At 41.7% G+C, this 23,758-nt stretch overlaps 2 protein-coding genes across 3 annotated transcripts in view; one reads left to right on the forward strand and one right to left on the reverse strand.

Moving 5' to 3' along the window:
* Positions 1-664: 664 nt before the first annotated feature.
* On the reverse strand, positions 665-8,473 carry LOC116523358 (proteasome activator complex subunit 2-like). Its single transcript, XM_032238457.1, has 9 exons — positions 8,332-8,473; positions 4,318-4,350; positions 3,926-3,988; positions 3,747-3,833; positions 3,613-3,640; positions 2,625-2,722; positions 2,398-2,466; positions 2,214-2,281; positions 665-755 (listed from the first exon to the last, which is right to left on the reverse strand). The coding sequence occupies exons 1-9, from the start codon at positions 8,383-8,385 to the stop codon at positions 665-667; spliced, it is 591 nt and encodes a 196-aa protein (XP_032094348.1). The 5' UTR covers positions 8,386-8,473.
* Positions 8,474-9,671: 1,198 nt separating this feature from the next.
* RNF31 (ring finger protein 31) overlaps positions 9,672-23,758 on the forward strand; it is a 44,165-nt gene continuing 30,078 nt past the window's right edge. Inside the window, exons 1-6 of one of the 2 annotated variants that reach the window (XM_032238458.1) lie at positions 9,672-10,161; positions 17,035-17,219; positions 19,754-19,900; positions 21,549-21,704; positions 21,830-21,883; positions 23,278-23,335. In XM_032238458.1, coding sequence (XP_032094349.1) covers positions 17,037-17,219; positions 19,754-19,900; positions 21,549-21,704; positions 21,830-21,883; positions 23,278-23,335 — 598 coding nt within the window. In that variant the 5' untranslated portion in view covers positions 9,672-10,161; positions 17,035-17,036. The remainder of the gene's footprint in view (positions 10,162-17,034; positions 17,220-19,753; positions 19,901-21,548; positions 21,705-21,829; positions 21,884-23,277; positions 23,336-23,758) is intronic. The other variant, XM_032238459.1, reaches the window with a different exon arrangement.

Here is a 23,758-nt window from a genome sequence, read left to right on the forward strand (position 1 = left end):
TCTTGTTCTGACCGAAGCTTCCGAAGAGGCTGAAGCAAACTCCTGGTCCCGACAAAAAAAATCCCTTTTATTAATTTGCTGTGAATTCTGCTCCTTCACATCCAGCAAAGTCTTTCAAGGGAGGATTTACAGTCACAGACCTTATCTGGCTTGGAGAGCCGCCAGGCCGATCTCTGCGCAACTTAGCCAGGAGTCTCGGAGAGTCACGAACCAATGAAGGGAACTCCTGCAAACTCCACTCCCCTGTCGCTCCTCTTTTATTTCCTCTGGGAGGGGCCATTCACCGTCCACCTGCGGCCTTACTCTCAAGTTGACCCCTGTTCTTTAGCTGTTCCCTTCCTCTAGCAGCTCTGTGTATACGCACACTGGGAACAGGCTCCAGCTGTTCTTCTGCCTCACTGATGTCTGACTCCGAAGGCAGCTGATAACTGGCAGACGGCCCTGATCCCGTATCTGCCTCCGACACAGAGCCCTCATCAGAGCCTTCCCCAGACTCCAGGACTGGCCCAGGTTCCTCCCCAACCTCCTCACTGTCCGAATTGGCTGCCAGCTCCATTGGCTGCTAGGCGGCCCACCACAGGTCTTCTCCCTGCCTTTAGTTGGGAGGGGATGGAGAAAAAAGGACACCCCAAATTTTCCTATCAGACCTGTCACCCAACAGACGTCAAGTAATTTGCAATCTTCTCTCTGCGTCGCTTACCACGTGAGTGTCTTTGGAGGCCTTGGCGACCGCATCTCCACGCTCCAGAAAATATCTACGAGAACGAGAAAGCAAGGCTAGAACTTACAATCACCCAGTTTCCCAACTACACACGAAAATAGCTTTCTCTGAACTAGTGCCTACAAAGAAAATAAATATATAAGGCCATGACCCTCCTAGATGAAAAAGGACAAAGGGATCATCACCTTCTTTTAATGACCCATAATCCCTTGTGGAGTGGAATTTGGACAAGGGAATGGAGCCGAGCATTTACTGGCCGGCTGCTCGCCCTGTTGCCAATGAGGAGTTATCTTCAGCAGATAAATTCTCATCCTGACCAGAGAGAGAAAAATATCTGCCTCTACCGAGGATCGAACCCAGAGCCTCCTGATTGTGAGGCGAGAGCACCACCTCTAGGCCACCGCACCATTCGACGTGTACTAGAATTCCAGAATCACTTCCCTGTCGCTGTTTCCAGATGGATTCAATCCTCATCTTCTGATTTCAACATCAATTTGTCTTCCTCTCATTTTGTTTTTTTTTTAGCTTTATTGATTGTGTCACTGCTCCAGAGAGCCGAAATTTACCTAACAATGCCTTTTCTGTGTGGGGTGGGGTGGGTGCACTGATGATGTTACCTAGTTTGGTAATGAAAGGTCTGCACGAAAACAAGGACGAAGGACTCCTCCTCTTCCTCCTCCACTTTAATCTCTTCCTCCTTCTTCTCTTTCATCTTTCTCCTCCTCTTCTTTCTTCTACTTCATCTCCTCCTCCCCCCCACATTCCTTTCCTTTCCTCCTCCACCATTCCCACTCCCGCTAACACTGCTGATGTTACCCAACTGGGTGAAGAAATGTCTACAAGAAGGCAACCAACCTCATAGAGCACCGAAGAACCTGACGATTCAACCCTGAGCTACAAATATTCTCTTCTATCAGTAATGCTTATTCTTATTTTTCTCCTATCTTTGTCTTTTCTGCTTCACTAGCAGCTGTCCCAAGGACCGGCCCATAGATTTCCACTGTTCTCCTCTCCTCTGCCTTCTGTGCATTAGACACTGGACCCAGCTGTTCTTCCTCTTCCTCATCAGCCACCTCCAGACCTGGGAGCTGTTGACTCTCCATCAGAGGGCTGATGGATGGCCCAGGCTTCCCCCCACCTCCCCGCGCGCTCTCAGGTTGCTTTAACGTTGACCCTGACTCCCATGCCCCCTCCTCTGATTTGATTCTCCGGCGGCCAGCACCTTGGCTAAGGGAAAGATTACCCAGGATGCTTGCGCGCACAGTTAATAAGGAAGCCCTGTCTATGATGTACCCCAAGAAGCACAGATTCTGACATGCATGACACTACGAAGGTGAGAAAGGACCCCCATGAAGTTTGGTCAAAGTTTTGGGGCGCAGGAACACCAACAGGAGCGAACAGCGCCCGAGTACAGCGGACAATTCCCGCTACCCTGGAACCCAGATCCCACAGCTTTGCCTCCTTTCCGTGCCGGCCCTTCGGGACTACGTACTTAGCCATGGTGGTTTGGAAAGCTTCAGCCTTCGTCTTCAACGCCGTGATACGTTCCAGCACTTTCTCCTGCACAGGAAGGAAACGGTTGAGGTGTGCCAGCCAGGAGATTCCCACAGCCAGGGAAATAAAAGTTTGGCGGGGCGGAGAAAGTCCCCATTCCCCCCCCCCCCGATTCTGGTTACCTGAACCGCCACCCCGAAGTCGTTGCCATCCTCAATTTTGGGGATCATGAACTGGATCCAGGTCGTGACCTAACGGCGGGAATCAGGAAGAAGGGAAGATGGAAGTGATTTTGCAGGGAGGGGGAGCGCAAATCCCCTTCGTTGTTCAGCCGATGCACAACCGCGAGGAAACTCCTGGCCAATCGGAACTGGGGGAGGGAGGAGACCCCCCCGTTCGGCCCACTTACCAAAATGCATTTTTCTTTAAACTCGCGAACTTCAGGTTTCACGCGATTCAGAAGTGAAATAAGAACTTCGTTTCCTTTAAGATAACCACACTTTGGAGCTGGGAATCAGAGGAGAAGAGAAATTAAGTCCATCAAATGCTGGGAAATACTTTAAAATCCATTCCTCCTTTCTCCTTTCTTTCTTTCTCTCTTTCCTTCCTCTCTCCCTCCCTTCTTTCCTTTCTTTTTCTTCCTTCATTTTTCTTTTTTCCTTCCTCCCTTCTTTCCTTCCACTATTTCTCCCTCCCTCCTCTTCTTCTTTCCTTGCTTCTTTCTTTCCTTCCTTCATCTTTCTTTCCTTCCACCCTTCCTCCTTTCCCTCTTCCCTCCCCCATTCTCTTTCCTTCTTTCCTTCCTTTTTCTTCCCTATTCTTTCCTTCTTTCTTTCTTCTTTTTTCCTTCCTCCCTTTCTTCTTTCCTTCCACTCTTCCTTTCTTCCTTCCCCCTCTCTTGCCTTCCTTTCTCTTTCCTTCCTTCCACCCTTCCTTCTTCCCTCCCCATTTCTCTTTCCTACTTTCCTTCCTTTCTTCCCTCCCATTCTTTCCTTCTTTCTTCCTTCCTCCCTTTCTTCCTTCCACCCTTCCTTTTTTCCTTCCCCCTTTCTCTTTCCTTCCTTCCCTTTCTCTTTCCTTCTTTCCTTCCTATTTCTTTCTTTTTTCTTTCCTTCCACCCTTCCTTCCTCCTTTCCTTCTTCTCTCCCCCTTTCTCTTTCCTTCCTTCCCTTTATCTTTCCTTCCTGTTGCTTTCTTTTTTCCTTCCCCCCTTTCTCTTTCTTTCCTTCCCTTTCTCTTTCCTTCTTTCCTTCCTGTTGCTTTTTTCCTTCCTCCCTTTCTCTTTCCTTCCTTCTTTCTTTCTCTTTCCTTCCTCTTTCTTTTTTTCTTTTTTCCTTTCTCCCTTTCTTCTATCCTTCCCCCTTTCCTTCCTGCCTCCCTCGCTTCCTCATCCTTACCTTCCTTCTCCTCTTTTTCTGTATCCATCTGCAAGGAATAAAATATATCGATGCATAAATAACATTTCTCACCTCTTAAAAGTTACATTAAATTGGGGGGGGGAGCTAAGGAGAGAACTACCCCCATAACTCACCTCGTCTTCTTTGGGTGGGGGGTCTGGAATAGGGATCTCCAAAGGAGCTTTAAGAGTGGTCAAATCTTGCACGTTTAGTGAATTTTCCTAGATGGGTGGAGAAGGAGTTACGCTGTTAAAGAAAACACACACACAGAGATGCCCTGCCAATAAATCTTTGGTTTCAGATATTCACTTACCTTAAGAAACTTATCCAACTGAAATATTTTGGAAGGTAAAAATGTGCAAAGGAATTCTTCACCCTGCAGGGAAAGAAAAAGAGAGGAAAGAAAAAAAGAAAGAAAGAAAGAGGGAGAGAGAAAAGGAAGGAAACAGAAGAAGAAAGAAAAGGGAAGGAAAGAAAAAAGGGGAAGGAAAGAAAAGAGAAGGAGGGAGGAAGGGAACAGAAGAGGAATGAAGAAGGGAAAGAAGGAAGGCGGAAAGAAGGAAGGTAGGAAAGACAGAAAAAAGGGAAGGAAGGAAAGGAACAGAAGAGGAAAGAAGGAAGAAAAAGGGAGGGGGGAATTAGTTACCTGGGAAGGGGGAAAATATCCAATATTTATTGAACATTTGTTGCGCAGTAGAGACTTACCTCTTTCAAAAGCAATTCTCTGAAAAGAGCCATCTAAAGAAAGAAAAGGAAATTATGAGACCGATTGTAACCAGTGGATTAGAGCAGCACAGAAAGATTGCAGGAGATCATGTGAAAAAAAATCTCATTCATTCCCCAAATGCAAAAACAAAAAAGTTTTTGGAAGGGGGAGGGGGGGAAATCCAGAATAATTCTAATGTTTTTTTCAGCAAAAAAAGTATCACTGATTGACTGAAGATATCAGGACAGCATCATAGCAAAAACATAATATATGGTGTGTGTATGTATGTATGTATCTATGTATGTCAAATACAATAGCAGAGTTGGAAGGGACCTTGGAGGTCTTCTAGTCCAACCCCCTGCCTAGGCAGGAAACCTTATACCATTCCAGACAAATGGCTCTCCAACATCTTCTTAAAGACTTCCAGTGTTGGGGCATTCACAACTTCTGGAGGCAAGTTGTTCCACTGATTAATTGTCCTCACTGTCAGGAAATTTCTCCTTAATTCTAAGTTGCTTCTCTCCTTGATTAGTTTCCACCCATTGCTTCTTGTTCTGCCCTCAAGTGCCTTGGAGAAGAGTTTGACTCCCTCTTCTTTGGGGCAACCCCTGAGATATTGGAAGACTGCTATCATGTCTCCCCTGGTCCTTCTCTTCATTAAACAAGACATACCTTCAACCGTTCTTCCTATGTTTTAGCCTCCAGTCCCCTAATCCTCTTGGTTGCTCTTCTCTGCACTCTTTCTAGAATCCCCACATCTTTTCTACATCGTGGAGACCAAAACTGAATGCCGTATTCCAAGTGTGGCCTTACCAAGGCATGATAAAGTGGTATTAACCCTTCACCTGATCTTGATTCTATCCCTCTGTTGATGCAGCCTAGAACTGTGTTGGCTTTTTTGGCAGCTGCTGCCCACCGCACTTTATTTATTTATATATAAATAAAACTAGGTTTATGGCTGTATAATCCTACTGATTTATATAGGCCCACCAAGAGCATTTGGTGACTAGGCAAAACTCATACTTGGAAGGGATCTTTGAGGTCATCTAGGCCAACCCCCTTGCTCCATGCCAGATCCCCTAAAGGGTATTTGTGAGATAGCCACATTACTTCTCAGAGCCAAAAGCCTCCGTAACATACACCAACCTCTGGCATCATAATACTGGTAGCCCTCAACTAACTAAGTTGTATTTAGTGACCGTCCCAAAGTTACGACAGCACTGAAAAAAGTGGATGACGACCATTTTTTTCATGCATCCCCGTGGTCACATGATCCAAATTCGGATGCTGGGCAACCGACTCACATTTGCGACGGGGCGCAGGGTCCCTTGGGCGCGTATACCGCTTTTGTGACCGTCCGACCAGCACAGTCAGCGGAGACATTGGATTCACTTAATGACTGTGTGATTCACTTAAGGATTGCAACGATTCATTTAACAACAGCGGCTAAAAGTCACTTAACCAATGTTTCATTTAGCAATGTGAATCCTCCACTGTGGTCCTAAGTCGGGGACTGTCTGTATAGGATTGAAAAGGATGCCATTTGGCGTTCGTGATATCCCTGATGCTTATTCTGTATTAGCTTATTCTGTTGCCCGGGTATTTATTTATAGGGGGGAAATGTCCGGACCAAACGTAATTTCTAATGTTGGACTTTTCCCCCTTACCAGAGGGAGCCCCCTTGTGGAGTACTGTGAAGCCGTTACCATGGCAACTCCACTGCACTATACAAAAGAAGCCATTTTACGGCAGTACAGTAGAAGCCATTTGAAGGCACAACAGGCTGTATCTTAACAGAACACACACCCCGAGGGGCGTTAGGGGTGTCTTACCCCCCACAGTATTTGTTTCCAGAGAGGAAGTCATCTGTGTACCAAGTTTGGTTGAAATTGCTTGAGGCTTTCCAGAGTTATGCTGGAACGAACGAACACACACACACACACACACACACACACACACACATAGCCGGTAGGTAGGTAGGTAGGTAGGCAGGCAGGCAGGCAGGCAGGCAAACAGACAGAAGATAAATAGATAGATCCGTAGGTAGATAGAAGATAGATGGATGATAAATGTAAGATAGATAAATAGATAGAAGATAAATAGGTAGGTAGATAGAAGATAAATAGAAGATAAAGATAGGTAGGTAGGTAGGTAGGTAGGTAGGTAGATGATAGATAGATAGATAGATAGATAGATAGATAGATAGATAGATAGATAGATAGATAGATAGATAGAGGTAGGCAGGCAGGCAGGCAGACAGACAGACAGACAGACAGACAGAAGATAAATAGGTAGGTAGGTAGGTAGGTAGGAAGGTAGGTAGGTAGGTAGATGATAAATAGAAGATAGATAAATAGATAGAAGATAAATAGGTAGGTAGATAGAAGATAGATAGATAGATGATAGATAGAAGATAAATAGAAGATAGATAAATGGACAGACAGATAGATAATAAATAGAAGATAAATAGGTAGGTAGATAGATAGAAGATAGATAGATAGGTGATAGATAGAAGTTAGAAGATAAATAGAAGATAGATAAATGGACAGACAGATAGATAATAAATAGATAGAAGATAAATAGGTAGGTAGGTAGGTAGGTAGGTAGGTAGGTAGGTAGATAGACAGATAGATAGATAGATAGATAGATAGATAGATAGATAGATAGATAGATAGATAGACAGAAGATAGATAGATGATAGATAGATGATAGATAGAAGTTAGATAGATATAGATATAGATAGATAATTAGCAGAAGTGAACAGACTTCTTGTACTCCTTATACTGTAAACATCTATTTTCTTCATACTGAGGTTTGGTTTTTTAATTAAGAAAATCTCCCACAGAAACAGAAAAAATATCTTTAAAACCTCCCTAAAATGCAAACGCAACCCTGAACAAGCTAATCTTTTCCCTCCTACGTTTGACTCTAGCAATAACCGCTTTCTGGGGAAGACATATTGAAACCTCGAGACTTAACTACGGAAATCCCCTTTTAAACAGCCCAGAAAGATTTGTTTTTCGATCCCCCAAAAGTACAGGCTAAAAATTGCAAATTGCAAAAAAAAAAAGTCGTCTTGCAAAACAGGTTTAAATTTAATCGATGGCTCTTTCGGGGAAATTGCTTGGCGTGGCCGGGCATTGAAAAAGAAAGGAAGGCAAGATTTTATAAGCAGCGTTGGCATGTCACACTGACTTTGCAATTCTCAGTTGGTTTATTTTCAGAGAATGAAGTCAGGGCGGAACGAATCGATTCTGGCTAAAACCCAAGAATTTGAAAAGCGCTTGTTTTTTTTTCCTTCCCAGCTAGGAGATTCGATTTAAATGTTTTCAATCGAATGTTTCTCCGATCTTTCGTTCCCAAGGAAAGTCATGTTCAGCGTTTCAAGGAGTTGTTTTCCCCCCAAACTTTGGCCTGTTTGAAGCCCTGTGGACTTCAACTCCCAGAATTCCCTTTAGGCTGGCTGGGGAATTCTGGGAGTTGAAGTCCAAGTTGGGGAAGGTGGGGGGGGGAGACACTGATTTAAAGTTTCCCCCGATTGGTTGAACTATTCCTCCTCCTTTTCCCCCAACTTTTTCAAAAGTTGGCAAACTCCCTTAGGAAATCCACACGTGAATCAACAAAAATCAATCCCCTCTTTTTTTTTTTAAAGACACAAACAAGTAGCAAGTTTTGTTGCCATGCCAAAACAAAACCCAAATGTTATTTATTTTCTCCTCTTGGTGTTTTTTCCCTCCCCCCCTCCAGGCCTCTGAGCCTGTGCAGAGTTTTTTCCCCCACCGCGATTCGAACCCTTAAAAAAAGCAACTTTTTTCGACCTTCTTGCTAGCAAACTGGGGAAGGGAAGGGCGCTCTGCCCATGCTCAGAGGCAGGAGATGTTAAAAATAAAGAGGGGGGGGAGATACCCCCTCCCCCACCCATTTTTTTCCCTGATTTTTTTTTTTGCAACTCGTATCTCCCGCCCACCCCCGTTCACACGTTCTGCGGATCTTCCCCCCCCCCTTCCCCGAACCTTCTCGCGCGTCTCTTTGCCGACACGGAAGTTGGAGGTGCAGGATTTGGCCATGGTGTCCGCGGGAGAAGACGACTCGCTTTCGGCTGGCCGCGAAGTCGATTTCACTTTCACATTCCCACGTTCCGTTCAGGCCTCGCCCCACCCCTTCCTCCCCTCCCCTCCTCTTTCCTTCCTTTTTTCCCCTCCCTTCCTCCCTTTCTGTGTTCTTTTCTTGCTTTTGTATTTCATTTCTTTCCTTCTTTCATTCCTACCGCTCTTTCCTTCCCTCATCTTTTCCTTCCTTATTTTCCTTCCTCCCTTTCTATGTTCTTGCTTTTGTATTTCATTTCTTCCATTCATTCTTACCTTTCCTTTCGTTCCTCTTCTCCTTCATTTCTATTTCCCTCCTTTCGTTCCTTCCTTTTTTCTTCCCCCCACCCTTCGTTCTTTTTTCTCTCCATTTCCTTTCCTTTGTCTTCCTTTACTTTTTCTATCTTTCCTTTCCTCCTTTTTCCTTTTTTCTTCCTTCCTTTCTTCTATCTTTGTTTCCTTTCCTTTTTTATCCTTTCCTGTCCTTTTCTATCTTCCTTTCCTTCTCTTCCCTTTTTCTATCTTCCTTCCATTTCCTTTTTCTGTCTTCCTTTCCTGTCTTTTTCTATTTTCCTTTCTTTTCCTTTCTCTATCTTCCTCTCCTTTCCTTTTTTAAAATCTTCCTTTCTTTTCCTTTTTTAAAATCTTCCTTTCTTTTCCTTTTTTAAAATCTTCCTTTCTGTCTCTTCCCTTCCCTTTTTATCTTCCTTTCCTGTCTTTTTCTATTTTCCTTTCCTTCTCTTCCCTTTTTCTATCTTCCTTTCCTGTCCTTTTCTATCTTCCTTTTTCTTTCTCTATCTTTCTCTCCTTTCCTTTTTTTAATCTTCCTTTCCTTCTCTCATCTTCCCATTTTTTTAAAAATCTTCTTTTCCTTTTTCCTGTCCTTTTCTATCTTCCTTTCTTTTCCTTTCTCTATCTTCCTCTCCTTTCCTTTTTTAAAAAAAATCTTCCTTTCCTGTCCTTTTCTATCTTCCTTTCCTTCTCTCCTCTTCCCCCTTTTTAAAAAAAATCTTCCTTTCCTTTTTCCTGTCCTTTTCTATCTTCTTTTCCTTTCTCTATCTTCCTCTCCTTTCCTTTTTTAAATCTTCCTTTCCCGTCCTTTTCTATCTTCCTTTCCTTCTCTCCTCTTCCCCTTTTTTTAAAAAATCTTCCTTTCCTGTCCCTTTCTATCTTCCTTTCTTTTTCCTTTCCCTATCTTCCTCTCCTTTCCTTTTTTAAAAAAAATCTTCCTTTCCTGTCCTTTTCCATCTTCCTTTCCTTCTCTCCTCTTCCCTTTTTTTTAAAATCTTCCTTTCCTTTTTCCTATCCTCTTTCCCCTCAGGTGGAGGTGAGGGCCCGGCCTTTGGAAAGTGGCATTCCCTCATGTCCCCCCCTTTGCGAGCCTGGGGAAAGGGAGCTCAGGGCCTGACATGCGCCTCCTCCTCGTGCGTCGCTGCTATCCATCCATCCATCCATCCATCCACATCCATCCATCCTCGCCAACGGCCTTTCCCTTCCTATTGGGGGGGGGGGAGGAGGGGGAGATCCTCGGGCGCTCTGCCCATGCTCAGAGGCCTCCTTTCCCCGACTCCCCTTGGCCTCCCTACTACTCCTTGTAGTTCTTCCTCCGCGTCCCCGGAGGTCGCTTCTCGGCCTTTTTGTGTCGGGCTCCGGTTTCGGTTTCCAGCGGGGCGGCTCTTCCCCGTCTTCCCGGCGGCGGCTTCTTCTTCTTCTTCGCGCCAAGGCGGGGTGGGGGAAAAAAAAAACCCTGTTTGCAAGGTAGGCCGATCCCGTCCTTCTTCTTTCCCGGCCCTGGGTTCGAACCCGGGGCTTTGGGGAGCGGGGTCGGGGGGGCTGCGGGGCTGGGGCTGATCCTCTCTTGGCAACGGCTTCTCCTCCTCCTTAGGAGGGTTGGACTACAACTCCCATCGCTCCCCGACTCGCGGTCTTAAGGGGTGGTGGCGGCGGGAGAAGGTCTTTGTAGTCCCTGCAACGCGCCCCCTCTTCTCCTTTCGGGCGTCCCCCAAATCTTCCCCTTCCCAAAGTTTCCCCTGGTGGTTCTTCATCCTCCTCCTCCTCCTCCTCACTGTGTAACTTTATTCAAGTCAACGGAACATTTTAAAAAGGACTGAAAACGGGATGTCAAAATAGTATTATTCTTATTATATACTTTATTCATTAAACAGGAAACAGTCAACTGAACATTTTAAAAAGTATTAAAAATGGGGTGTTAAAATATTATTATTAATACTTATACTAATGTTAATATTAATATTCATTAAACAAGAAACAGTCAACTGAACATTTTAAAAAGTATTAAAAATGGGGTGTTAAAATATTATTATTAATACTAATACTAATGTTAATATTAATATTCATTAAACAGGAAACAGTCAACGGAACATTTTAAAAAGTATTAAAAATGGGGTGTTAAAATATTATTATTACTATTATTGTTATCATCATTATTATATACTTTATTCATTAAACAGGAAACTCATTCAACTGAACATTTTAAAAAGTATTGGAAATGGGGTGTCAAAATATTATTATTAGGATTATTAGATCCTTTATTCGTTAAAAAGAAAACTCAAGTCAACTGATCATTTTAAAAAGTATTGAAAATGGGGTGTTAAAATATTATTATTAGGATTATTATATCCTTTATTCATTAAAAGGAAAACTCGAGTCAACTGATCGTTTTAAAAAGTATTGGAAATGGGGTGTCAAAATATTATCTTTAGGGTTATTATATCCTTTATTAGTTAAAAAGAAAACTGATCATTTAAAAAAGTATTGAAAATGGGGTGTCAAAATATTATTATTAGGATTATTATATCCTTTATTCATTACTCAAGTCAACTGATCGTTTTAAAAAGTATTGAAAATGGGGTGTTAAAATATTATTATTAGGGTTATTATATCCTTTATTCATTAAAAAGAAAACTCAAGTCAACTGATCGTTTTAAAAAGTATTGAAAATGGCGTGTCAAAATATTATTATTAGGGTTTTTATATCCTTTATTCATTAAAAAGAAAACTCGAGTCAACTGATCGTTTTAAAAACTATTGAAAATGGGGTGTCAAAATATTATTAGGATTATTATATCCTTTATTCATTAAAAACTCAAGTCAACTGATCATTTTAAAAAGTATTGAAAATGGGGTGTCAAAATATTATTATTAGGATTATTATATCCTTTATTCATTAAAAAGAAAACTCGAGTCAACTGATCGTTTTAAAAAGTATTGAAAATGGGGTGTTAAAATATTATTATTAGGGTTATTATATCCTTTATTCATTAAAAAGAAAACTCAAGTCAACTGATCGTTTTAAAAAGTATTGAAAATGGGATGTCAAAATATTATTATTAGGGTTATTATATCCTTTATTCATTAAAAAGAAAACTCAAGTCAACTGATCATTTTAAAAAGTATTGAAAATGGGGTGTCAAAATATTATTATTAGGATTATTATATCCTTTATTCATTAAAAAGAAAACTCAAGTCAACTGATCATTTTAAAAAGTATTGAAAATGGGGTGTTAAAATATTATTATTAGGGTTTTTATATCCTTTATTCATTAAAAAGAAAACTCAAGTCAACTGATCGTTTTAAAAAGTATTGAAAATGGGGTGTCAAAATATTATTATTAGGGTTTTTATATCCTTTATTCATTAAAAAGAAAACTCAAGTCAACTGATCATTTTAAAAAGTATTGAAAATGGGGTGTTAAAATATTATTATTAGGGTTTTTATATCCTTTATTCATTAAAAAGAAAACTCAAGTCAACTGATCGTTTTAAAAAGTATTGAAAATGGGGTGTTAAAATATTATTATTAGGGTTTTTATATCCTTTATTCATTAAAAAGAAAACTCAAGTCAACTGATCATTTTAAAAAGTATTGAAAATGGGGTGTCAAAATATTATTATTAGGGTTTTTATATCCTTTATTCATTAAAAAGAAAACTCAAGTCAACTGATCATTTTAAAAAGTATTGAAAATGGGGTGTTAAAATATTATTATTAGGGTTTTTATATCCTTTATTCATTAAAAAGAAAACTCAAGTCAACTGATCATTTTAAAAAGTATTGAAAATGGGGTGTTAAAATATTATTATTAGGGTTTTTATATCCTTTATTCATTAAAAAGAAAACTCAAGTCAACTGATCGTTTTAAAAAGTATTGAAAATGGGGTGTCAAAATATTATTATTAGGGTTTTTATATCCTTTATTCATTAAAAAGAAAACTCAAGTCAACTGATCGTTTTAAAAAGTATTGAAAATGGGTTGTCAAAATATTATTATTAGGATTATTATATCCTTTATTCATTAAAAAGAAAACTCAAGTCAACTGATCGTTTTAAAAAGTATTGAAAATGGGGTGTTAAAATATTATTATTAGGGTTTTTATATCCTTTATTCATTAAAAAGAAAACTCAAGTCAACTGATCGTTTTAAAAAGTATTGAAAATGGGGTGTCAAATATTATTATTAGGGTTATTATATCCTTTATTCATTAAAAAGAAAACTCAAGTCAACTGATCGTTTTAAAAAGTATTGAAAATGGGGTGTCAAAATATTATTATTAGGGTTTTTATATCCTTTATTCATTAAAAAGAAAACTCAAGTCAACTGATCGTTTTAAAAAGTATTGAAAATGGGGTGTCAAAATATTATTATTAGGATTATTATATCCTTTATTCATTAAAAAGAAAACTCAAGTCAACTGATCATTTTAAAAAGTATTGAAAATGGGGTGTTAAAATATTATTATTAGGGTTATTATATCCTTTATTCATTAAAAAGAAAACTCAAGTCAACTGATCGTTTTAAAAAGTATTGAAAATGGGGTGTCAAAATATTATTATTAGGGTTTTTATATCCTTTATTCATTAAAAAGAAAACTCAAGTCAACTGATCGTTTTAAAAAGTATTGAAAATGGGGTGTCAAAATATTATTATTAGGGTTTTTATATCCTTTATTCATTAAAAAGAAAACTCAAGTCAACTGATCATTTAAAAAAGTATTGAAAATGGGGTGTTAAAATATTATTATTAGGGTTTTTATATCCTTTATTCATTAAAAAGAAAACTCAAGTCAACTGATCGTTTTAAAAAGTATTGAAAATGGGGTGTCAAAATATTATTATTAGGGTTTTTATATCCTTTATTCATTAAAAAGAAAACTCAAGTCAACTGATCATTTTAAAAAGTATTGAAAATGGGGTGTCAAAATATTATTATTAGGATTATTATATCCTTTATTCATTAAAAAGAAAACTCAAGTCAACTGATCGTTTTAAAAAGTATTGAAAATGGGGTGTTAAAATATTATTATTAGGGTTATTATATCCTTTATTCATTAAAAAGAAAACTCAAGTCAACTGATCGTTTTAAAAAGTATTGAAAATGGGGTGTCAAAATATTATTATTAGGGTTTTTATATCCTTTATTCATTAAAAAGAAAACTCAAGTCAACTGATCGTTTTAAAAAGTATTGAAAATGGGGTGTCAAAATATTATTATTAGGATTATTATATCCTTTATTCATTAAAAAGAAAACTCAAGTCAACTGATCGTTTTAAAAAGTATTGAAAATGGGGTGTTAAAATATTATTATTAGGGTTATTATATCCTTTATTCATTAAAAAGAAAACTCAAGTCAACTGATCGTTTTAAAAAGTATTGAAAATGGGGTGTCAAAATATTATTATTAGGGTTTTTATATCCTTTATTCATTAAAAAGAAAACTCAAGTCAACTGATCGTTTTAAAAAGTATTGAAAATGGGGTGTCAAAATATTATTATTAGGGTTTTTATATCCTTTATTCATTAAAAAGAAAACTCGAGTCAACTGATCATTTTAAAAACTATTGAAAATGGGGTGTCAAAATATTATTATTAGGATTATTATATCCTTTATTCATTAAAAACTCAAGTCAACTGATCATTTTAAAAACTATTGAAAATGGGGTGTTAAAATATTAATGTTATTGTTGTTATTATTATTATATACTTTATTCGTTAAACATGAAGTTCAGTCAACTGATCATTTTAAAAAGTATTTAAATGGGGTGTTAAAATATTATTACTATTATTATTACTACTATTATTAATATTAATATTCAGGAAACAGTCAACTGAACATTTTAAAAAGTATTCAGAATGTAGTGTTAAAATGTTATTATTATTATTACTATTATTACTACTATTATTATTAATATTCATTAAACAGGAAACAGTCAACTGAACATTTTAAAAAGTATTAAAAATGGGGTGTTAAAATATTATTACTATTATCATCATTATTATATACTTTATTCATTAAACAGGAAACTCATTCAACTGAACATTTTAAAAAGTATTAAAAATGGGGTGTTAAAATATTATTATTATTATTACTATCATCATCATCATCATCATCATCATCATCATTATTATATACTTTATTCATTAAACAGGAAACTCAGTCAATTGAACATTTAAAAATACCACAAATACATTTTGACTGGCAGTTGATATTGTTGATATGGATTGCTGCCAGCATCCTAGGTATCATCAACCAAGTATCTTCTTAAAATTATTATTATATATTATTATTATATATACTATGTAACATTACATTGCATTATATTACATATTATAAGATGATTAAAATTATATTTTATTCATTAAACATGAAACTCAGTCAACTGCACATTTTAAAATGTATTACAAATATAATAATAATAATAAAATATAATAAACACAATTTATTTTATTAAATATTAAATAAATATTTAATCATAAAATCATAAATTTTTTATTAGTGGTAGTGTCATTATCATTCTTGTTGCTGTTGTTATTATCATCATTATCATTGTTCTTGTTGCTGTTGTTAGTTATTACTATTTATTATTATTATTATATGTTTATCCTGACCTTATTACAGGTAGTCCTCAAGCTAGGACCAAAATTGAGAGCGACATTTATGTTGCTAAGTGATACATTTATTGAGGTTTGCCCCACGTTACGACCTTTCTTGCCACCGTCATTAAAGGGAATCACTACAGCTGTTAAGTTAGAAACGTGGTTGTTAAGTGAATCGGGCTTCCCCCATTTAGCTTTCCTTGTCAGGTGACCCTGGGACACTGCAACCGTCGTAAGTATCAGTCAATTGCCAGGCGTCTGAATTTTGATCACATGACCATGGGGGATGGTGTATCGGTCGTAAGTGTGAAAAACAGCCCTAAGTCACTTTTTTTTAGTGCTGGTGTATCTTCAGATGGTCACTAAATGAACTGTTGTAAGTCGAGGACTACCTGTATTTTGTAAGTAACTCAAGGGGTTGGGGGTAAGTGTCCCTAACCCTCCTTCCTCCTTCTGTTTTCGTCACAACAATAACCCTGCGAGGTGGGCTGGGCTGAGAGAAAGAGCCGATTTTATCATTTACTAGCTGATAATTCAGCGTTGCCCGCGTATTTATTTGGGCGGGGGGGGGGAATGTGTGGACCAAACGTAATTTCTAATGTTGGATTTCCCCCCTTACCAGAGAGAGCCCCCTTGTAGAGTACCGTGAAGCTGTTACCATGGCAACTCCACTGCACAGTAGAAGCCATTTTAAGACACAACAAGCTGTATCTTAACAGAACACCCACCCGAGGGGTGTTAGGGGTATCTTAACCCCCACACTATTTTTCTCCAGAGAGTAAATTTGGTTGAAATTGCTCGAGGCATTCCACAGTTATGCTGGAAAACTTTGGCCGCGCGACACTTATGCACAGAATCGTCCGGGCGGGTGGGGGGAGCCTCCCACCACCACTACTACCGGTTCGCCCGATCTGGACCGAACCGGGAGCAACCCACCTCTACCCCCCCAGTATTTGTTTCCAGAGAGTAAGTTACCTGTGTACCAAGTTTGGTTGAAATTGTTCAAGGCGTTCCAGAGTTATACTGGAACACACGCACACACAAACACATTATATACATTATATGTAGAGAAGATAATATTTTCTGAGGTCTCTTGAGGTCAGGAGGAGTGGGCTTCAATTGCTAGAACTCCCTAGCCCATTGACAGAATTCAACTCTGATTCAGACTGCGGGGAGTCCTCAACTTAGGACCACAATTCAGCCCAGAATTACCGTTGCTAAGTGAGACCGTTGTTATGTGGGTTTTGCCCCAGTATTGGACTTTTCGTGCCACAGTTGTTAAACGAATCACTGCAGTTCTTCGGTTAGTAACATGGTTGTTAAGTGAATCTGGCTTCCTCGTTGACTGTGCCAGTCATAAGGTCGCCAAAGGGAAATCAGGTGACACCCCTCCTCGTCATAAATACGAGGCCGTGGCCAAGACTCTGAATTTTGATCTCGTGACCACAAAGGTTGTGTGTCTGACAAAGGGCCCTAAGTCCTTTTTTTCCCAGCGCTGCCGTAACGTCAAATGGTCGCTAAGCGGACTGCCGTAAGATGGGGTCTTTTTGCAGATAGACTTCCTCGGCATAAAACTTCGCCTTTGGCCTACCTCGTAGGGCTGTTGTAACCTGAGTCCCTGCGCCTGGTTTCCAAAGGAATGTTGCTTTTTCTGCCCTGCAAAGGAATTTTCCAATTTGCCGGCGATTGCCAAAGCGGCATTTCACGTTGGATTTTTGTGTGTTTGTGTGTGACAGCAATGGGGGAGGCCGCGCAGGCATTCGCGGCCCTTCGGAACCAGCTGGTCACTGCCTTGATCCAGAATCCTTCCGAACAGAACGCCGAACTGTTGCAGCGCCTGGTGGAAGCGCCTTTGTCTCCGGCCCAGAAATACCTGAAAATCGACCCGAAGGGCATTTTGCGAGCCAATGTCAAGGAGCAGGTGAGGTGAGGGGGAGGGTGGACCCCACTCCGGATGTTTTACTTGTCGAATGTCTGCCTGTAATTCTCCGTTTACTCGTTGCGGGGAGAGGAAAAATGCCCTCAAATGTCATGGAGTAGATGAGGAGTAGATAAGAGCAGAGGTGGTATTCCGCCAATTCGGCCGAACCAGTAATGGAGATGTCGTCCTATTTAGACATGTTTTTCTGGCTGGATGCATGCACGGAAGGTGTATGCGTGAAGCAAGCATGCACGCGCACAGCAAACCGGTGATAAAAATAAGAGAAACCCACTGCTGGATAAGAAAGACGATAAATTCCCCACATGGGGTGCTTTACCTGTTGAATGTCTGCCCGTAATGCTCTGTTTACTCCTTGCGGGAAGCGGAAAACTGCCCTCAAAATGGAGTAGATGTGGAGTAGATGGTTCCACCACAAAACCGCGCTCAACTAAACCGCGTCGCTGACGTCATCAACAGGGCAACAACAGCGCGGAGACAGAAGCACGCTGTAAATCCTAAACCTAAAATTAACCCCTAAACCTAAACCTAACCCCCCTAAACCTAATCCTAAACCTAACCCTAAACCTGACCCTTAACCTAACCCTAAACCTAATCCTAACCCTTAACCTAACCCTAAACCTAACCCTAACCCTTAACCTAACCCTAAACCTAACCCTAACCCTTAACCTAACCCTAACCCTTAACCTAACCCTAACCCTTAACCTAACCCTAAACCTAACCCTAACCCTAAACCTAACCCTAAACCTAACCCTAACCCTTAACCTAACCCTAACCCTTAACCTAACCCTAACCCTTAACCTAACCCTAACCCTTAACCTAACCCTAAACCTAACCCTAACCCTTAACCTAACCCTAAACCTAACCCTTACTTTAAGTTGAATCGGCTTGCTTTCAAAGCGCTATTTAAAGCGCTCTTCTTTCTCCGCGCTGGCTGTTGTCGCCCTGTTGATGACGTCAGCGCCGCGGTTTAATCGGGCGCGGCTTAGTCGAGCGCGGTTTTGACGGGTCACGGGAGTAGATAAGAGGGATGATAGATTTCCCCATGTGGGATGCTTTACCTGTTGAATGTCTGCCTGTAATGCATTGTTTACTCCTTGCGGGGAGAGGAAAAATGCCCACATATATAATGGAGTAGATGAGGAGTAGATAAGAGACGACAGATTTCCCCACGTGGGATGCTTTACCTGCTGAATGTCTGCCTGAAATGCTACTTTTACTCATTGGAGAGGAGGAAACTGTGTTTCCAACATCAAGGGGCAGGTGAGGAGTGGGTAAGAGGGTGAGTAATTTTCACATTGGATAATTTACCTGTTGAATGCCTGCCTGTAATGCTCCATTTACTCTTTGCGGGGAGAGGAAAACTGCCCTCAAATGTCCTGGAGTAAATGTGGAGTAGATAAGAGGGACGATAGATTTCCCCATGTGGGATGCTTTACCTGTTGAATGCCTGCCCGTAATGCTCCGTTTACTCCTTGCGGGGAGAGGAAAACTGCCCTCAAAACGTCCTGGAGTAAGTGTGGCGTGGATAAAAGGGACGATAGACTTCCCCATGTGGGATGCTTTACCTGTTGAATGCCCGCCTGTAATGTTACTTCAACCCATTGATGGGAAGAAACTGACTTTGCAAAAGCTGAAAATTAAGCAGAAACCTTTTTTTAAAAAAAATGTACTTATTGTTTTATATGATGTTTTTATATTGTCGCAGGCAACCCAGAGTGTCAACCTTGACAGTGAGATAGGCAGCATATAAATTAATAAATTAATAATTAATGAATTAATGAACGCAAATAAATAAATAGAAATGCAATTAAACTCAGTTTGGAAGCAGTCTGGCTAGGTGTAAGGGGCCAGGTACGATATGGGGTTCATTTCTTTCCATTCCCCGGTTTGGGGGAATTTAGTGACACGCTCCTCAGACCTCCCATCTCCAAAACAAAGCTTCTAGTCCTCAAGACAAGCAATTTGGGTGGGCTGATTGCAGGTCGTCTTTGACTTAATGGCCACGAATGCGACCAGAATTTCCCTGGCTCAGCGAGGGGCCGTTCTAGCAAGTTGCACCCGTTTTGGCATTCTTTTTTTCTCTCTCATTGCGGTCGCTAAGTGAATCGCACAGTCGCTAAGCGAATCTGGCTTCCCCCGTTCGACTTTGCTAGCTGGAAACCAAGCTCGGAAGAGTCACAAAACGGGGACTGTTTTTTCCCCCCAATACCTGCCAGTTGCCAAGCCTCAAATTTTGGATCATGTGACCCTGTGGGAATGCTAATACAGCCATAAGTGCGAGGACCAGTCCTAAGTGCGAGGACTGGTCCTAAGTCACTTTTTTCCAGTGCCGTTATAACGTCCAACAGTCGCTATAGGAACGGATGTAAGCCGAGGGCCAGCTGAACGAAGCGTGCTTCTGGGAACTCCTCGGAAGCCAGCCGCATTCGAACCCACAACCGGTTACGGCTTCTGGGGCGGGGGGGCGGGGGGGCGGGGGGGGAGACATTGCTGAACTGCCAATCCCTCTTCAGATCCAGGTAGATCTCCGCATGATCTCCACCGCTTTCCAAATCCTGGAGAAATACGGCCGGAATCTTCTGAACCCTCGCAAACCTTATTTTTGGCGAATGGTCAAATTTAACAATCCGGTGTTCCGAGATACGGTGGACACTATCCAGGTAAGCCCCCCCCCACCCCTCCCCTGCCTGCCAAACTGGATCCCTTCTCTTGGCGGCGGTCCCGCTGGATTTAAAGTTTGAGTGTTACGCTGGAGAAGATCCCAAGGCTTCAAATATATATATATATATATAATAATTCATAGGAGCTTCCCAAAATCGAACCGGGAATGAAATTCCAATTTTCTTTTCCAAATCGGGTGAATTTCCAGAGAATGGATTGAAAGCCTCGATAATGTTTTAAGAAATCAGGTTTGGAAGGGGCAGATCCCTCGTCAGGTGATCCTTTCTTACGAGAAATAACCGGATTCCGGGAATCCCCAAATTTTCCCAAGGTTTATCGGCTTGCTGTCTACCGTTAGCAGAAAAATCTCCTGGGATTTTTGTTAATTTTTTACGGGGCTTTCCCGCTTTCCCTACAGATGGAGAACGGCAGGGATCTCCCCTGGGAGGGGATCTGGGATCAATTTTTAGAATCCACAAGCTTCTCTGGAGGTGAATCTGGCCTGTAAAGCCTTTAAAACAGTGTTTTGCCACTTGAAGAGAGGGGTGGACTTCAACTCCCAGAATTCTCGAGTCAGCCATGCTATGCTGGGGAATGCTGGGAGTTGGAGTCCACGAGTCATAAAAGGGCCCTACATATTCCCCCATGCTGGCTGAGGAATTCTGGGAGTTGAAGTCCACCCCTCTTCAAGCGTCCCAGGTTGAGAAATACTATGTACTTTATAATGCCAGTTTGAGGGTGTTGTGGCGAATGAAATTTCCTTTTTTAAAAAATATACAGTATATACACTTGTTGTATATAATATACAGGTTTTTTTTTTGCTGAAATGAAGGAATGGATCTGCTGAAATTATTCTTTCTTTTCCCAACGATGTCCAAATGTTTTAAAGAAGAATTGGCAACGAATAAATGTTGGCTAAATATCTCTTTCTCCCTCTCCTTGTCCCCGCCTCTCTCTTTCTCTCTTTTCTCTTCCTCTCTTTTTCTCTCCTTCCCTTTCTCTCCCTCTCTCTTTTTCCCTTCCTCCCTCCCTCTCTCTTTCTCTCGATCTCTTCTTTTCCCTTTCTTTCTCTCGCCCTCTTTCTCTTTCTTACTCCCTTTCTCCCTCTCTTCTCTCTGTCCTCCCTTTCTCTGTCGCTCTCCCTCTTTCTCTCTTTCTTTCCGTCCCTCTTTCTTATTTCCTCTATCTTTTTCTTTCTCTTTTTCTCTGTGTCTTTGTCTCCCTCCCCCTCTTTCTTTTCTCTCTTTTCCCCTTTCCCCCTCTCTCTTTCTCTCTCTCCCTCTTTCTCTCTCTCTCTCACTCTCTCTCTCACTCTCTCACCTTCTTAGCAATAGCAATAGCAATAGCAGTTAGACTTATATACCGCTTCATAGGGCTTTCAGCCCTCTCGAAGCGGTTTACAGAGTCAGCATATCGCCCCCAACAACAATCCGGGTCCTCATTTTACCCACCTCGGAAGGATGGAAGGCTGAGTCAACCCTGAGCCGGTGAGATTTGAACAGCTGAACTGCAGAACTGCAGTCAGCTGAAGTAGCCTGCAGTGCTGCATTTAACCACTGCGCCACCTCGGCTCTTCTCTCTGTTTCGTATGCGTTTTTGTATGTGTCACCCCTTTGCTTGCCAAAATGACGCCTTCTCTTCTTGCAGGGTGGGCGAGACGTCCTCCGGCTGTACGGCTATTCGGAACAAAAGACCGACGGGCTTTACTTCCCAGATTCCCAGGCCGAGCCAGACATTCCTCAAGTGGCATCCGTCACCGTGGACGTCATGCTATTCCGCGCAGAGCTGACCCTTGTCCTTTCGGTACGGGGCGGTGGGGACGTGAGACCAAGTCGGTCTGGTGGCGGGACGGACGGGGTCTGCTAGAGAACCTTTAGGGGTCCATGCAAAGAGTTGAAGGAGACTTGTGACTCTTTTTCCTTGTGTAGGAAACGCACCCCAACCCTCAGGTGTTGCAAGAATTAATGGACCAGGTGTTACAGGTGAGCAGGGCTATAGGGCAGGATGGTGGGGTGAAGTAGGGAGTGAGGTGGGTCGAGAGAGGGTGAGGGAGCCTAGGCCACCCGTCAGCCCTCAGATGGAGAGTCAACAGCCGCCAGGTCTGGAAGTGGCTGATGAGGAAGAGGAGGAACAGCTGGGTCCAGTGCCTGACGCGCAGAAGGCAGAGGAGAGGAGAACAGTGGAAATCTATAGGCTGGTCCTCGGGACAGAAGAATCTTTTGGGTTCACTTCAGAGGGTTGGCCATGTTTGGGGAGCTGGGTGAGAGCATTTTGTAAGTCTCTCCACTGCAGCGTTTCTCAATCTCAGTCCCTTGAAGATGGGTGGACTTCAACTCCCAGAATTCCCCAGTGGGGAATTCTGGGAGTTGAAGTTCACCCATCTTCAAACGTTCAAGGATGAGAAACATCAGTCCGGGAGGGAGGTGTCTTTGACTTCCAACTACTCATTTAAGAACCAATTGAAGTTAACAGCAGCGCTGAAACAAGTGACTGGTGAGCAGGCTTCACACTTACGACCGTCACAGTGTCCCTGCGATCATGTGATCCAGGCAAGGCATGGATTCGTGACAGTTGCGGCAGGCCGGGGTATGTGTGTGTCACCCGATCGCCATTTGCGGCCTTCTCCGCCAGCTTCCAACAAGCAGAGTCTATGGGCGGGAAGCTGGATTTGCTTAATGACCATGTGATTCACTTAACGACTGTTGGGGGAAGAATAGTCAAATCAGGCAGGGCTCGCTTAACCGACACACTAACGCTGAGCAACAGGGGTTGTGGTTGTGAGTTGTGGATTATCTGTCTATAATTGTCTGGAAACCATTTTGTTTGACCTTGTGGAGAAACCGTCTTCTCACTCTGGTTTCCATCATCCCCCACCAGAAGCGCTGGCTGTGGATGATGAAGGAGAGAATCCCACATACAGATCGCCCTCTACTTCAAACCGTTCATTTCGTGACCGAAGTCACTAAACAGCACTGAAAAAAATGACTGCTTTTCACACTTAACGACATTTATGACGGCTGCAGTGTCCCGGGGGAATCACATGATTCCCCTTGTGCGACCTTCTGACAAAGCCAAGTTCACTTAACGACATCACAACTGCGAGGCTTCACTTAACAACCGCGGCCAGAAATGTCATAAAATGGGGCAAAGCAAGGGTTTCCTTTAGCAACAGAAATATCGGGCGGGATTGTGGTCGTAAGTCAAGGACGGAGGGAGAAGATTTATCAACTGGCCTAACGGGCTGATTTTCCTTCCTTTGGGATTGCTTCTCAATTTTCTTCAAGGCCAACTTTAGCCTTCGAGGCAGGAAACCTAGTATGAAGGTTTGTTTCTCTCCTCGTCCTTCCGTGGTCCTGATTATCCTCTCTTCCTCCAGATCCAAAGGGCGGCCGATGCTGGATCCCCGAGTCCACTTTTAGCCATGATTCACGCAGGTAATCTGAGAAAGAGACACAGGTGGTTTGGTTGTAAGGTGGGACTGACTTTGTAACGCAAACTGCGGGGTTGAGATGAACCAAGATCCAAAGGATCTTTTAGACCAGAGGCGGGGGAGAAATTTAAAGATCTAATCTCAGCCATATTTTTTCAAGCCATATTTGCGGCTTTTGAGGGCCGGTTTTTTTTGGGGGGGGGGAAACAGCCCCCCAAAAGCCTCAAAAACGGCCTGGGGAAAAAGCCTCAAAAATAGGCCAAAAAAGCCTCAAAAATGGCCCGAAAACAGCCTCAAAAACAGCCCCCCAAAACCTCAAAAACAGCCCCCCAAAACCTCAAAAACAGCCCCCCAAAGCCTCAAAAGTGGGTAGAAAAAAGGTGGGAAAAGGCCCGAAAAAAGGTCCCAAAAAGGGCTGAAAATGTGG

The sequence above is a fragment of the Thamnophis elegans genome, unplaced genomic scaffold, assembly GCF_009769535.1.
Source record: "Thamnophis elegans isolate rThaEle1 unplaced genomic scaffold, rThaEle1.pri scaffold_201_arrow_ctg1, whole genome shotgun sequence".
Lineage (NCBI taxonomy): Eukaryota > Metazoa > Chordata > Lepidosauria > Squamata > Colubridae > Thamnophis > Thamnophis elegans.